General features: G+C 50.8%; 2 protein-coding genes across 2 annotated transcripts; one reads left to right on the top strand and one right to left on the bottom strand.

The window, feature by feature from the left end:
- Positions 1–1,894: 1,894 nt before the first annotated feature.
- Positions 1,895–2,824, top strand: LOC116500309 (olfactory receptor 14C36-like). The gene has a single exon (XM_032205233.1). The coding sequence runs from the start codon at positions 1,895–1,897 to the stop codon at positions 2,822–2,824; it is 930 nt and encodes a 309-aa protein (XP_032061124.1).
- An 8,250-nt stretch (positions 2,825–11,074) lies between these two features.
- LOC116500310 (olfactory receptor 14A16-like) lies at positions 11,075–12,007 on the bottom strand. The gene has a single exon (XM_032205234.1). It carries the CDS (start codon positions 12,005–12,007, stop codon positions 11,075–11,077), a length of 933 nt encoding a protein of 310 aa, XP_032061125.1.
- Between the last annotated feature and the right edge of the window lie 4,402 nt (positions 12,008–16,409).

A 16,409-nucleotide genomic window follows, 5' to 3' on the forward strand; every position in this document is an offset into this window, starting at 1 on the left:
ACCACTTCCCTGGGGAGCCTGTTCCAGTGTGCAACCACCCTCTCTGTGAAGAACCCCCTCCTGACGTCCAGCCTAAATTTCCCCTGCCTCAGCTTAACCCCATTCCCGCGGGTCCTGTCACTGGTGTTAATGGAGAAAAGGTCACCTGCCTCTCGACACCCCCTTACGAGGAAGTTGTAGACTGTGATGAGGTCTCCCCTCAGCCTCCTCTTCTCCAGGCTGAACAGGCCCAGTGACCTCAGCCGTTCCTCGTACGTCTTCCCCTCCAGGCCTTTCACCATCTTCGTAGCCCTCCTCTGGACACTCTCCAACAGTTTCATGTCCTTTTTATACTGTGGTGCCCAGAACTGCACACAGTACTCGAGGTGAGGCCGCACCAGCGCAGAGTAGAGCGGGACAATCACCTCCCTTGACCTACTAGCTGATGCCGTGCTTGATGCACCCCAGGATACGATTGGCCCTCCTGGCTGCCAGGGCACACTGCTGGCTCATATTCAACTTGCTGTCTACCACGACCCCCAGATCCCTCTCTTCTAGGCTGCTCTCCAGCGTCTCATCGCCCAGTCTGTACATGCAGCCAGGGTTTCCCCGTCCCAGGTGCAGGACCCGGCACTTGCTCTTATTGAACTTCATGCAGTTGGTGATCGCCCAGCTCTCCAACCTGTCCAGATCCCTCTGTAAGGCCTTTACGCCCTCATTTGAGTCCACAACTCCTCCAAGTTTGGTGTCATCAGCAAACTTGCTCAAAATACCTTCTATTCCTACATCCAGATCGTTTATAAAAATATTGAAAAGTACCGGCCCTAAAATGGAGCCTCGAGGGACCCCACTGGTGACCTTCAATTGTCTCTGAGTGCCTGAGGTTCGTGGGCTCATCAGCAAAGCCCCCAGAGGGGTGATTGCAGTGCCTTGGTCTGGTGCTGTGCTGCTGAGCTGGGCCGGGCTCCTGGGACAGAGAAAACACTTTTTAAAAAGTCCCATGAAGCAGAGAGACAGCTGTGCCCAGGAGCAGCTCCTCTGCACAGCGCAGCAGGGCTGGGGGCACTGCCTGCAGAGACACAGTGCTTAAAGGCAGGCAGAAGTGGCAGGATGCACAGAGCTCACTAGGGGAGAGCACTTCCCAGCCCTGAACACGGTAAGTCTCTGGCTGGAGGGCAATGCAAGTTTTGGTCCTGGAGGAAGGAGAAGCTGGGGGTGCAGGAAGGGCTTCCCATGGCTGTGGTGCAGAGCAGGGTCCCTGCACTCAGCCTGCCTGGGGAGCCCAGGGGCTTGGGCAGGGGAAGGGAAGGGCAGGAGGTGCCTGCAAAGAGAAGGCACTTTCTGCACTCTCTGCCTGCCTCTTCCTGCTCTGATTGTGGGGCAGGCTCGATGTTAATGGGGTAGTTGGATTTGCACTGGTGACTGAGCTTCCTATTGCATTGAACTGAGACATAAACAGTTTAGTGACGAACCTGAGAATATCCCTTCTTTTCTCTCTGCTTACAGACTGCGCCACGGCTTTTCTGAGCTGTTCTTCATGATCTGCAGACAAGGAGATGTGGTTTTTCAGCACAACCTCTGTGTGCATCCATCCCCCAGCTGAGTGCTGCAAGCAGCCAGCAGCTGGGCACTAGGGGATGGATAGAGCAGCCTTCCTGGAAGTGACTTCTGGCTGAGGTTTTTGCCCATAGCAACGACATTTACCACTGCAGTGGAGCTGTGTGGTTGTGTGCTGTGTACAGGACATTCAGCAATCACAAAGCAGGGCTACAACCAGGGAGGCACACAAAGGTCACCTTGAAAGAAAGGTAATATGAAGGCTCTAATGAGAAAAGAAATGAGTATTGTTCGGGGAAATTTCCCCTAACAGTCTTTATTTTTCCTTCTGTGCAGTGTCCTTGATGAAGGGCAGGAAATGCCCAATGTCAGCTCTGTGAGTGAGTTCCTCCTGCTGGCATTCTCAGACACGCGAGAGCTGCAGCTCCTGCACTTCGCGCTCTTCCTGGGCATCTACCTGGCTGCCCTCCTGGGCAACGGCCTCATCCTCAGCGCCGTAGCCTGCGACCACCACCTCCACACCCCCATGTACTTCTTCCTCCTCAACCTCGCCCTCCTCGACCTGGGCTGCATCTCCACCACTCTGCCCAAAGCCATGGCCAATGCCCTCTGGGACACCAGGGCCATCTCCTATCAAGGATGTGCTGCTCAGGTGCTCTTTTTAATCTTCCTTATTGGTGCAGAGTTTTTTCTTCTCACCGTCATGGCCTACGACCGCTACATTGCCATCTGCAAGCCCCTGCACTACAGGAGCCTCGTGGGCAGCAGAGCTTGTGCCCAGATGGCAGCAGCTGCCTGGGGCAGTCGCTTTCTCAATGCTGTCCTGCACACGGCCAACACATTTTCCCTGCCCCTCTGCCAAGGCAATGCTGTGGACCAGTTCTTCTGTGAAATCCCCCACATCCTCAAGCTCTCCTGCTCAGATGCCTACCTCACAGAAGTCAAGTTTCTTCTGGTTAGTGCCTGTTTAGGTGTTGGTTGTTTTGTTTTTATTGTTTTTTCCTATACTCAGATCTTCAGGGCAGTGCTGAGGATGCCCTCTGGGCAGGGCCGTCACAAAGCCTTTTCCACATGCCTCCCTCACCTGGCCGTGGTCTCTTTGTATCTCAGTACTGCCATGTTTGCCTACCTGAAGCCCCCCTCTATCTCCTTTCCATTCCTGGATCTGGTGGTGGCTGTTTTGTACTCAGCGTTGCCTCCCGTATTGAACCCCATCATCCACAGCATGAGGAATAAAGACCTCAAGGAGGCACTGGGGATGTTGTTGCTATATTCAGTATTTCAATGAAGAAGCCATCTTCTGCATGTGATTCCCTGAAGTATAGCTGGAGAAGGCAGAAACATCTTTGTTCCTATATTTCAAAAATAGTTCATCCTTTTCAATATTATTCCAATATGCTAAATATTATTTTTATCATTTTATTTTATAAATTTAAGTTATTTTTGTTCTTCTATCTCCTTCTACCTTTTCTTCTAACCCAAAGACCTCATGTAGAGGTGCTGCTAAGTTCTTTGTAGCTAACTAAATAAAGGAACCAGCAGGTAGTCAGTTTCTGTGGATCTCATTTCTCATACACTCTTCTAAGGTACAGCAGTGGTTGTGGGATGAAGATCCCTGCTGCAACATGCTGGAAAGCCCTGGTGTCCTCCTTTGGGGCTGCCCTTTTCTGCCCTGGCAGGCACTCCCTCCCTGCAGCCATTGAGTCAGGGTCACCACTTTCTTGGACCCACGAACACTGAGAGCAGCAGGACATGGTCATTTTGGTGCTGGTCACCCTTCTCTTCCACACTGCTGTCTTGTAGCACCACTGAATCAGAACTGGCCTTCCAGCTAGCACCCCTAGGAGTATGGCTTTCAAAAGTGAGGTGGAGGAAGCACTGAGGAAGCAGCCTGATCTGATGTGAAAGTTCTCCCTGCTCAGTGCAGATCTTAGCACTGGAAACCTCCAGAGGTCCTTTATGACTCTAATCCTGAAGGAAAGAAGGGGCAGGAGAGTGGAGGCAGGGGGAGGGAACACTGCTATGGGCAGAGGTGTTGCTGACATTTCTAATCTCTGCTTCATGTTGTCCTCAGGGTTACGTCATGAACGAGTTCATCCCCAGAAGATCCTCTGCCCATGAGCACCCAGTGTCCAGATGGTTTGAAGATACTGTACAGAAGTTCTCAGAAACAGTGCCAGGCTCTGCAGAGTGATACGTTCACTGAGACTGGAGGGGACCTCCAAAGCCCATCTAGCCACCCCCACTAGCCATGCATGGACACCTACACCAGGCAGCCCAGGCCCATTTCCAGTTGGGTTTGTTGTATCTCCAGTTGAGTAGGACTCCCCCACTTTTGGGGAAACCTGATCGAGTGCTTGGTATTGGAAACATGATCCAGTTCTTGATATTGCTCACAGTAAAAGTGTTTTCCTGTGTGCAGTTTCCATGTCTTGTCCAATCACTGGGCATTGCTGAGACTGTCAGAGGAAAAGATCTGAGAGCAAATCCATGTCTCACAGCCAGCAGAAAGAGATGGGGCTGAGGGACTCCATGTTTCGTCTGTATTAGTTTGTACCAAAAAGTACAGGGCCCTTGCAGCCCCCTGGCCTGGGCCTGCCTCTGCTCTTGGGCTCGGCCCCGGCCTTGGCTCTGCTGGCAGGAGCGCTCTCGGCATGCGCTTCCTGGCCTCCCCTCGCCTGCGCACAGCTGCTGCCCACTCAGGCTGCTGCCACAAACGTGTCCTCACAAGCAGCACCACCCCTTGGGCTGCTTCTGCTGGCCTCCCCCACCCCAATGCCTTGACTCCTTGTCTCTGCTGGGCCCCACCTTCCACACCCAAATGCGTCCCTTGGCTGTCAATTCCCTCTCTCCTACCCCATGGGATGAGAGAGCCATGGATGGGACACGTTACCCTTAGGTGTTGTAGTTTTTGTTTGCTTTTTTGATGGCACAAAATGTTCCTTCACCAGTGATGTACATCCTTCTTCATGTTAGGCCATGATTCAGTGTCCTTCACAATTTTTAAAGCGTTTGCTTTATCTCAGAGATGAACTGGATTAGGTCTCCTTGATTAGTCTGAGGCCCAACGCAATGCCTTTTGCCTTCTGCCACTCCAGCACAATACCTATGACTTTCCCTTACTCTGTGCATTGACCTGATGGGTCATCTCTTATTTTGCACTTTCATACCCATAGTTGGAAGGGGATGGATTCCCAAAGTGCAGCAAGCTGATGGGTTGTATCCTGGCTATTTGACGTTTCCTGTTCTTGAGTCTTGTAAACTGAATTTGCTGCAGATGACCCAAGATGGTAAATGGATGCTCAGCTGTCTACTAGGAAGAAAGGAGAATATCTTGGGTTCCCAATGGTCATTTCAACTTTAGGTCAATCTCCGAAATTCACTGCAGAAGGGGTGTTGTCTTTGAAGAGGTTTTGTGTGCTGGGCTGGACTGTAGTAGCAGGGATAAAGACCAAGAAGTAGAGGTACCCTGGGATCTCCACTTGGCTCCACCTGAATCCCTCAGAGGGCTCTGGTCTCCTGAAAGCCCTTTTTGATAGTTGCAAATCCAGGGAAGTACCTCAAATACAACGGAGTCTCTGGCGGTTTTCCCTGATTGCTTATGGTCAGACAGCAAAGCTCTGCCTCAGTACCCAGTAATTTCATTAGTACTTAACTAATAGAGCAACTACTCATCACTTCAAATGATTCAATCCCTTTCATGAAATGTCACACAGTGTAGTTTCTACCATGAAGAAATGTGAATTTTCAGGATGTATGTTCATTGCAGGAGAAGAACTACTGGTGTTCACCTGTATTCACAGTCATCTCTTTTCCTGTCGTGATGTGCTCCCTCATCTTCCAGGCACATCCACAAGTTTTGACTAAACAGACCCTGCTGAATGCCCCCTTTCCAGCAGCCTGTCTGGACCCATGTACATCCCATGGTTCTCCTGGTTTGCCCTCCCCTTACTCTTTGATCAGTCAGACTGCTCTCACTGACCCAGTGGCTGCTCTGAGTGTCAGGTAGAAGCAGCCCAGCTTGTCCATCTGTCAGCCGTCTGTCTAATTGTTTCCTTAGCAAGAACCTCATCATTACTCATTGAATTCATACGATATGAATCAATACTTACACTGTTATTTTTAATGTCCTATGTATCAGTATAAAACAGTTCTTGTACAGTCATCCTTTTGGGAAGGTCAACCTCACAGAAGGCATACAACATGAGGATCTTGCTGTTTTTTTTTTTTTTTTTTTTTTTTTTTTGTTGTTTTTGTTTTTGTTTTTGTTTTTGTTTTTTTGTTTGTTTGTTTGTTGTTTTGAAAATTGCTGCATGATTTCATTTTCTTTGGTTGGAAATAGGAAAATCCCTTCTGCACCTATGTGCAGCCAGGTTTCTAAGGAAAGAAGGTGCAAGCTGGTGCAAAGGAGGTGTAACATCCAGCTGCAGTCTTGAGTGAAGTCTGGTGTAAGGAAATGAGAAGCAAGCACCAGGTGGCCAATGAGAGAAATGGCAGGGCTGGAGTGGTGAGGAGCAAGGTTGTCCATGCAGTGTCAGACCTCCAGAGTCTGCTTTTCCTCCCCAAGCACATCTCTGAGGGAGACACCCCAGATCAATATCAATTAGGGAATAATGCTCCCAAACAAAAGTCAACTCAAAGCAACCTTTAAGATGAGAAAATATTTTTATTATATTGAGAAGAGGAGGCTCAGGGGCAACCTTATTGCTCTCTACAGATACCTTAAAGGAGGCTGTAGCGAGGTGGGGGTTGGTCTGTTCTCCCACGTGCCTGGTGACAGGACGAGGGGGAACGGGCTAAAGTTGTGCCAGGGGAGTTTTAGGTTAGATGTTAGGAAGAACTTCTTCACTGAAAGGGTTGTGAGGCATTGGAACAGGCTGCCCAGGGAAGTGGTGGAGTCACCATCCCTGGAAGTCTTTAAAAGATGTTTAGACGTAGAGCTTAGGGATATGGTTTAGTGGGGATTGTTAGCGTTAGGTAGAGGTTGGACTCGATGATCTTGAGGTCTCTTCCAACCTAGAAATTCTGTGATTCTGTGATTCTGTGATTCTATTATGTGCTATTCCTCCTTAACTACACCATGAAAGCTCTACAATTTGCTCTACAAGTCTTGAAGTCTTGAATAAAACTACAGAGGAGATGTTAGGAGTTTCTGCATTTTAATGAGTTCCATGGTGCAATTTGGAGCTGTCTATGAAGCTCAGGTATTGGGAGGAGAATGATGCAATTGTTTGAGCAAGTAAAGTCAGAAGGACAAGTTGAAGTGACCTGGAGTATTAATGGGCCCCACTGGGGGCTGTTACTAACAAAGCCTCCCCAGAGACTTGTTAGGGCAGGTAACTGGAGGCCATGATTACAGACAGGCAAAGCGCTGTGCTGATGAAAGTTTTGGTTTGCTTCGATGAAGCAGAAGGGCCAAGGCTACTAGAGGGGAGATCCTGCACCCCCATATCTGGTTCAGGGTTTTTTCTGGGGTCTGTGGGATATGGTGGCCAGTGTGATGCCACGAGAGGAACACTGGTAAGACACCTCCCAGCCTCTCCACAGGGTAGCAAGGAAGTAATGATGGCCCATCGCAATGAGCATAACGTGTCTCGTCATAAGCTATAGACAAAGGGACAAAGATTTCAGAGCTGTTGGATTCTTCAATTCTTGCCAGCACCCACCTCTTTGTCCTCTTCAGAATTTCCTATGCTGTGTCACACTTTGTCCTATTTCCCTAAAGTTTGCAGACACTCATCTCTGTTTACCACCTCGATCTAATCCCAGCATTTCCATCATCTCACCCATGTCTTGTCAACACTCACCAGCTGTACCTTGAAGCACAAAGCTAGGGTCTGATCACAGACACTCTTTGGGTGACCTCTGGAACCACAGCATGAACCTTTGAGGGACATTTCTTCCTCCTCGTGACCAGTGCAAATCTTCCATGGTGCATTTTGTAGCAGTTTTTTCTCTCCTGCTCATTACTACTACCACAGAAAGCTCCATCAGGGTGGAAACCACTCCTGAAGTAGGCATCCCAACCCATCAGGCTCCTTGCGGCCTCTCAGCCAACCAGACACAAGTCACCTCAGCAGCATCTTCCAAGCCCTGGGCCTGCTGCTGGCCTTGCAGCTTCTTGGCTAGACACAGCCAAGCCTTGTGCCTGCTACTGCCCAGTAATGGACTCAAGCAGAAGGGACAGGACAACCCATATGGGGACCTTCTTCCTGGTCTGGAGGCAGAGGGGATCCCCCAGTCAGCATGCCAAGCAGGTGCCTTCTGCTGGCCTAGCAGGGCCACTGCCAGATGTCAGCCCAAAAGTGCAGATCCAAGGCAGAAGGCAAGGGTGACCTGCCACCTCCAGACAGAAGTGACCTCACAGTCCCTTTCTGTGACACGTTCCTGCTGCTGCCCTATCAAGTGCAGAGACAGAAGTGACCTCGCAGTCCCTGCCACAGTCACATTCCTGCTGCTGGGGCAGGAGATGATGAGGCAGAGCTGAGCTCCTCAGAGTATTCCCGCCCATCTCCTCCTTGTGGCCCACAAGCTGATCAGGTCCATGACCCAACACATTCATTTGGAGTTAGGGTTTTGTTTAGGTCTCTTAAGCAGTTTTCTAGTGTTTAATAGGCCATTTTAATGCTAGTATTAAGAGCAGAAATCAGAGTGATTAAGAGAGTAAGAGCTAGGGGAAGCGGCTATGGGCTGAGTTTTGTCTTCTAGGGATACTTTGAGGTCAGTCATTAGAGTAGTGAATTCCTGTCAGGGTGCTGAGTAGCATTTAGGTTTAGAAATTAAGTTTACAGGTTGAAGCCGGGGAATAGCCTTGTATCTGTCAGTGCTCTGTTGGCTACTCTATTCCTGAGAAAAGCGTCACTTAAGACATGATGGGAAAGGACACAAAAGTCCATCAGAGCACCCTGCATAATATGCCCAGCAGCTCAGCACTGCCACAAAAGTGTGGTTCCTGCCTACAAGTTTTCTTTCCAGAATGGTTTCTATGGCTCCAGGGTAACTTTTCCCAGGCACTCAGTTCCCCAGACCACACTACTCTTGCCCGCAGGCCCCATGTGTCTCTCCAACACTCCCCTCTGCCCCTGCAGTAGTGGCACCTCAGCGCAGCAGGTTGGTGCATCTCCAGGCTCAGGGGTATTTCCTGAGGGCCTGCCCCGTGTGGGGAGTGGTGGGGAGGAAGAGAGCAAGGTCATCTCCTGGGGCATGGCTGAGCACAGCCCAGCCATCCCAAAACATGGGCAGGCCCCTGCTCCCAGGCTGAGGCACACATGCAGGGTGGACACTTCTCCATCGTTCCAGCTTCACGAAGGGCCCTTCAGCCCTGTCCCCCATTCGGGACTCACCACTTCCTTCTCGTCAACCCACAAACATAGATTGCTTTCCATTTGGGGACTCAGGCAGGACTTTAAGGATCTGCTAAAGCCATGGATTTCCTTGTTTCTCACAGCCTTCTCACAAGTCTTTCTCCTGGCCCTCCTCACTGCCCAGCACTGCCTCTCAGGTGGTACTCAGTGACCCTTCAGAAGGGCTTTTAGTCTTCCTCAATTGTCCTGGTGCTTATTAGCACCTTTCTGGGTCTTTCCAGAGCTCAGAGGGAGTCTTCTTGTCCATCAGGGGCCCTGTACTGGCTGTTGGTGGGACGGAGTTACTCTCTGCAAAGCAGCCCCTTGTGGTACTGTGTTTTGGTTGTGTGACCAGTGATGGTCACCCACAGTTGTGGTTGCTGTTTTTGAGCATTTCTTGCACAGCATCAGGGCCTTCTGTGGCTCACAATTTGTGAGTTTTACTTGGTTTTGCTATTCTGTCCCCAGTTCCTCTAGAAGAAGACAAAGCAGGTGGCCGATAGGTGTTTATCTGCTGGATGCGTTTAGCAAGGAGGTGTCCATGGTGCAAATAGATGGAGGTCCATGAAGCTGCAGGAGCCCTGCTCTCTTGCCTGGCAGATCCCCAGCACACAGTGCCTGTGCCCCGCAGGGCCAGCCCCGCTCCCCAGGCCAGCACAAGAGGCCTGGCCCAGCCACAGAGCAGCCTGCCCCGAGCAGGGGCCTGCACAAAGAGCTTTCCCTTTGCCCTTTCCCCATCAGTGCAGACCCAGCAATGCTGCCCTGCTCTTCCCAAGGGCCATCCTTGCTCCAAGAGAGCCTTGCCCAGGGCAGTGTGTCCGTGCTGGCCTGGCCAGCCATTGCTGCTTCCTGCCCTGTGCTCCCCACAGGGCCCTGAGCTGGCAGTGCTGCTGTGCTGAGCCAGGGGTTGTGGTGACCTTGGATCCCCGGGGGTCTCTCCCCCTGCCTGTGCTGCTCAGGGTGGGCAGTAGACCCAACTCCATGGGGATCTCTGCTGCTGACCCCCTTTCCATCTGCCCTGATGGCTCAGCAGCACAGGGCAGTGCTGGGCAGGGCCATGGGGTGCCTCTAAGGGCACAAAAGGCAGGCGAGTGCTGCACCAGATCTGGTCCATGAGGCCTCAAAAAGGTTATCCTCAATTACTCTACACTCTTAGGGACCTTTGTCTGCTGGCTCTTCACCACCACTCCTGGCATGGCAGAGCTGTCCTTAGCCCATGGACTCCTCATATTCCCCTTTTTCTTTACCAAACTCTTCTTTGGATGGCCATTAATTTTATGAGGTTCTAATCCCTACCAACTCAGCGTTGCATGTTCTCCCTGCAGATCCCCTGACATTTCCTGGCAGCTCCAGATTCCTCTCCAGGCTGACAGTGGCCATGAGCCCCACTGCAGGGGGGAAGTGCCATGCAGATGAGTCCAAGACCAGTTGTTGTCAGGTGCTGCCGTAAAGCTCTTGGTCAAGCCCTTGGTCCCTCACAGAGTGTCCTTGGAATTTAAGTCTATGTTCTTCACTCCAGGATGTCCCAAATAAAACCCCATTTGTTACTGTGGTGCTAGAAGGGAGGCAGCTGTGACCCAGGGCTGCACAGTGCCTGCTGCTGCCTGCAGCCGCAGCGATGTCACTGCAGAGAAAACAGGTCTGTCACCAAGGTACACAAGATATCAGGGCTTACCCAGAAAAAAAGAAGCAAAATGTGGAAGCCAAAAGAGAGCAGCAGTGAAAAGGCCACGTCCTGCTGCTCGTCATGGCCATGGCTCCAGGGAAGCAGCAGCCCCGACCCGAAGGCAGCAGAGAGGCAGAGCCCAGCGGGCAGGGAGGGGCAGCCCCGAGGGCCACCGGGGCTGCTCCTGCATGTATCAGCTGGGCTCTTGGCCCTGAGGCCCTCCTGCGTGCTGGGGGTGCTCCCCAGCTCTAGAGGAGGTGGGAAGAGAGGAATACTGAGACCAATCAGGCTCTGACAGATTCTCAATTATCTACAAGGCAGGCATGGTTCTACAGGCACATGAGATATTTGTGTGAAAAATAAATAAATAAATAAATAAGAGTAATTAAGATATATGAAAATAAAGATACCATTATTAAATGAAAATCTAAAGATGCGGTATAATATATTACAAAGAAGTATAAAAAAACAGTATTCTAACAATTTTATAGAAAAAACATGAGTCTTGACTGGATTGGTGGCTTCAATATTACTGATGAAGAAGCATGTATCTGAAGAGTTTCCACAAGGCATCCTTGAGCTGCTGGTTCCTCATGCTGTAGATGAGGGGGTTCAGAGCTGCAGGAAAGACTGCGTACACAACAGCCACCACCAGATCCAAGGATTGAGAGGAGATGGAGGGGGGCTTCAGGTAGGCAAACATACCAGTACTGAGAAACAGGGAAACCACGGCCAGGTGAGGGAGGCATGTGGAAAAGGCTTTGTGCCGGCCCTGTTCAGAGGGCATCCTCAGCACTGCCCTGAAGATCTGCGTGTAGGATAGCACAATGAAAACAAAACTAAGAAAGACTAAAGAAACACTCACTACAATAAGCCCAACCTCCCTGAGGAATGACTTTGAGCAGGAGAGCTTGAGAATCTGGGGGATCTCACAGAAGAACTGGTCCACAGCATTGCCTTGGCAGAGGGGCAGGGAAAATGTAGTGGCTGTGTGCAGGACACTATAAAGAAGGCCACTGCCCCAGGCAGCTGCTGCCATCTGGGCACAAGCTCTGCTGCCCAGGAGGTTCCCGTAGTGCAGGGGCTTGCAGATGGCAATGTAGCGGTCGTAGGCCATGACAGTGAGAAGGGAATATTCTGCTGATATAAAGAACAAAAAGAAAAAGACCTGTGCAGCACATCCTTGATAGGAGATGGCCCTGGTGTCCCTGATGGCATTGGCCATGGCTTTGGGCAGAGTGGTGGAGATGCAGCCCAGGTCAAGGAGGGCGAGGTTGAGCAGGAAGAAGTACATGGGGGTGTGGAGGTGGTGGTCGCAGGCTATGGCGCTGAGGATGAGGCCGTTGCCCAGGAGGGCAGCCAGGTAGATGCCCAGGAAGAGCGCGAAGTGCAGGAGCTGAAGCTCTCGCGTGTCTGAGAATGCCAGCAGGAGGAACTCACTCACAGAGCTGATGTTGGGCATTTGCTGTCCTTACACATGCTTTCCAGGTAAAGAGCAAAATGCAGAAGAATGTTAAAACAGAGTTCTCTGAGGAAAACCTATTGTGTCTCTTAAAGCACCCCGTAACCTCAGCCTCTCTCTTTGCACTAAAATCTTTTGGCATCTCTCCTGCTTGAGCTGTGGTTGGTGCTAGCTGAGAGTGGCACTGGGAGCAGGGGCTGCTGTAGGCTGCAGAGGAGTCCTCTCTGGTATACAGGAGGAAGGAATCAGGAACATGGGGGAAGCTCAAGTTCAGTTCACTGGTAAGATCAATAAGCTTTTCAGTGTTATTTCAAACAACTCATCTGAATGCAGAGTTACACAGGACACTGCCCACAAGTTGTGTTCTAATCTACCCTGTGTTTCCTGTCTTTGAGCCACAGGTCCAACCAGCTCTGGAGTGTCCCTGAGAAGAAACTGTGGAGAACTGAGAGCAGAGAATCCCCAGTCCAAGTGCAGCTGGACAGAAACCTCACCTTGACTCTGAGTGAAATTCTCACACAGACAGAGCTTGGGAGCATCTCCTTCTCTGAGCTCTACCTTCTCTTCTACCCCCACCTGCCCCACAGCCCATGGGCTGCAGGGGGAGAGGAGGCCAGGGAGGGGCTGCTCCAGGGGAAGGTGTCTGCACTGCAGGGCATGGCCACGAGGTGCCCGAATCCCCCCTGCCACGGCGTTTCTGGCAACAGCTCCTTCTGGCCGCCTGCCCCTCTGTGCTGCCTGCAGCTGTCCCTGCCAGGAGCTGCTGCACTGCGCCCACCTCTTCTTTCCCCCTGCCCGTGCTCACAAACTCCATCCCACTTGGCTGTGCTCAGCGCTGCCGTGCAGCACCCTGCCACCAACAGGGTCCTGCCAAGGGGCACCTCCATGGCTGCAGGAGCTACGGGGCAGCTGAGAGAGAGCCCAGCATGGCCAGCCAGGGCAGGGTGTTCTGGGCTGACGGGGCAGCTGGCTTAGGGCACTCCAAGGGGCTTCTGCCAGACTTCCTCCCCTCGCAGGGCAACCCAGCAGGACTCTCAAAGCCTACTGCATTGCCCACTGCCCTCCCAGAAACAAGACCCAGCAGGAGATCCTTCCAGGACCTGCAGCTGCATGGCCCTGCAGCCAGACACTTACCTTGTCAAGGGCTGTGCACATTTCTCCAGCAGGCAGCTCTCAGCATCCTCCCACTCCCAACTGCCTCCAAGCCCTCTCTCCTTCTCTCCTCTCTGTGTGCCTCTCTCCTCTCTGTCTCCTCTCTCTGTGCTGTGGTCAGAGTCCCCAGCCCTGCTGCGCTGTGCAGAGGAGCTGCTCCTAGGCACAGCTGTCTCTCTGCACCACGGACCTCTTGCCACGAGCTCTCTCTGTCCCACGAGCCCGGCCCAGCTCAGCAGCACAGCACCAGACCAAGGCACTGCAATCACCCCTCTGGGGGCTTTGCTGATGAGCCCACGAACCTCAGGCACTCAGAGACAATTGAAGACATCTCTCCAGAAGTCCAAGTCAGATGCAAGTTTCCTGCAGTGTCCCCCTGAGGGCCAGCACTGATACAGCCTCCCTTGGAGCTCATTAGAGCAGAACCCTGGAGGCAGTGAGGACAAGTAGACAAAGGCAATGTAAAGGTGACACTGATGTGTAGACAAACTGGATGTGTGTCATCAAGCACAAGGGCCAGGCCTTCACCTCAAGCGCTTGGGAAGGGAGATCCTTTCCCTTCATGCAGTACTCGGGTCTCTTTGTGGGGCAGTAGGAGATGGGGATGTTCATGGCCAAGTGAGGAGAATGGTACGACCCCTGCCTGCTTCATGAGTGGGGGTGAGGAGGCAATGAGGCCCTGGTGCTTTAACAATAAGCTGTCTCCTCTTTGGCCTCAGTGACAGACACAACCGTAGCCATGGACACAAAGACATTGGACCTTTTCAGACTTTGAGCCTTGCCATAGCCCTTGCTCCTCTCCAAGCCTAGATACCCTAGAGACTCCCAGACCTGTACCTCTTTATTGGCTATTTGTAGACACACGTCTGTGTGGTGTTACACCAGATCTGAGCTGAGTTTGATAACTTGGATCTTCTTGGTGACTATGCTCCTTGTAAGGCAGCTCTGTAGGAAGCTGGCCTGGTTCCTGCTGAGCAGACACCACTACTCATATGGCATCCCTCGTGGTGCCCAGGCCCTCCTCCTTCTGGGCACTGCTCACTCAGCAGTGTCCCAGTCTGCTCTGATGTGTGGGGTTCCTCTTCCTCTGCTTCACAACTAGGCTCTTCTCCTTGTAAATGTCAGGAGGTTTCTGAAGGTAAATCCTGGAATTTCTCATGGTTCCCCCAAGCAATGCTGCATTCTGTCAGCAGTTAATGTCTTCAGGAAGATGGCTCACCCTGATTGTGCTGTCTCTCACAAGATAACAGCATCAGCAGTTGCAGGACAGTTTGTATAATACAGGAGTAACTAGTTGAATGGATTTCCAGCACAAACTTAGAGAAGGTTAGGGGATGGAAGGTTGCCAGGTTCCACCTTTTCTTTGCTTCTTTCCATCCATGCAGTCATTTTGTGTAGAATTGAATCCTGAATGTCATGAAGTTGTGCAGGGACAAATTCAGAATGGCCAAATCCCAACTGAAGCTCAATCTGACTATTACCTTCAAAGACATATGCTGCATATTTTTATGTGTAAATACATTAAAAGAAAAAAAAAAAAAAAAAAAAAAAAAAAGGAGCACTTAGGTGAATCTTCATCCTGTATGGGGTGTAGGGGGAAGCATATTCACAAGAGTTGAGGAAAAGGCTGAGGTACTTAATGTTCTCTTAATGTTCTCTTTGCCTCAGTGGGTGATAGTCCACCAGCTTGAACAAGCTCCGTAGCTTCTTTGTGATGTCACAAATACCGGCCCCAGGCAGGTAGCAAACCTCTCAAGAGAGATTGTTTGGGCAGGAAATGGGTGCATCACTGTGTGGTGTAATTGCCTGAAGTAACTAGGAAAATAAAACTAACATTCACATTTTTAAGGAAAAGGTACAGCATTGAAGAGGCTTTCAGGGTAGGGCATAACTGCATCACCTGAGTGTTTCCTAGGCTCCCAACCTTAGATGCTATCGCGCTGGGGAAACTTGGTGTGCTAGCTCTAAGGAACAGCACGGAGCGTAGAGTGGAGTGGAGACACCACGGCTAGGCTCTGTAATCAGGTGGGGCCTCGATTTTTCTTGTGCACAAAGCTGCACTTTTTGCCACCCTGAGCCAAAGACCTGTCATGTTTTGACAAATGCTGTACCCTAGTGTACTTTTTGCTCATTATAATATCATTATAATACCAAAACACACCTCCATCCCAAAAGCTACCCTCCTCCAAGGTGCGACCACCACTCACCGAGCATGCGCCCTGAATTTCTCGGAGCCTATTACTTTAAACAGAGACGGGAAAACTTTACACCAATCATAACTAAGATATGCTTGACTAGAGCCACTCAAGCTCCACCTAAAAGATAGAAAATAATATAAATTGGCCCAAGAGAGAGGGGATGTTAGGGAAGATACCATCGTCAGGGGAGATACCATCCCGAGGAAATACAACATCCTTAGGACCTCCTGACTCCTGGGATCAGTCGACGGGCTGAGCCTCTCTTCCCCCGGCACTGGGACGCCTTTGGGTGAGATCTGAATACTTGCTTATAAATCTCTAAAGAGTCTTTGATCCTTTTAATGCGTTTACTTCTAGGCTGCGCACCTGTAACACCTGTAACACCTGTAACATCTGTAACACCTATAACACCTGTGTATTTCATGCATACTAGCTTGCTTTTGCAGACAGTCACTATCACTGGCAATCCAAAAGAACCTGATTATCTGTTGCTGTAATAAACCATACTTGATTGCATTGTGATAACTCTCATTTAGTGCAACGAGGGTGAGGGTGGTTATCCGTGATAGTTCAGTGTTCTGAATCTAACCAGACCCCCAGATGGTTAATGCGTTTTTGGTTAATGTCTGAGCAGACCCCCAGACCATTAATGCTTTGATGGTGAATGTCTGATGGGACCCCCAGATGGTTAACGTGTTTTTGGTGAATGTCTGACTGGTTCAGTAGTCTGAATCCGACCGGGCCCGTAATGGTTAATCAGCTACACCCCTTAACGCGACAGTAAAATTGGCGTAGTTGGCAGGATTGCTATGGATAAACTTCTGCAAAAATACAAATGTGCCCCTTCCCAGGCGGGGAAGGAGTGGGCCCAAAAGTTTTGGAAAGATGAGGAAAAAGTGGTGGAGTGCATTGAGCAGTGTCAGGCTTCACGAAAGATTGGTCAAAGAAAGGGTAAAGGTGTGATTTGTGCTGTGTTAGGAGCCTGTTTGACTTTTGCTCAGCAAGAAGCTAAGGAAACTCCTGCTCCCAAACTGATCTCTGATGCGGAACAT

This window comes from Aythya fuligula, chromosome 34, assembly GCF_009819795.1.
Source record: "Aythya fuligula isolate bAytFul2 chromosome 34, bAytFul2.pri, whole genome shotgun sequence".
Classification (NCBI taxonomy): domain Eukaryota; kingdom Metazoa; phylum Chordata; class Aves; order Anseriformes; family Anatidae; genus Aythya; species Aythya fuligula.

Coding starts and splice junctions, on each gene's coding strand:
- LOC116500309 (XM_032205233.1), top strand. CDS start 1,895: ATGCCCAATGTCAGCTCTGTGAGTGAGTTCCTCCTGCTGGCATTCTCA.
- LOC116500310 (XM_032205234.1), bottom strand. CDS start 12,007: ATGCCCAACATCAGCTCTGTGAGTGAGTTCCTCCTGCTGGCATTCTCA.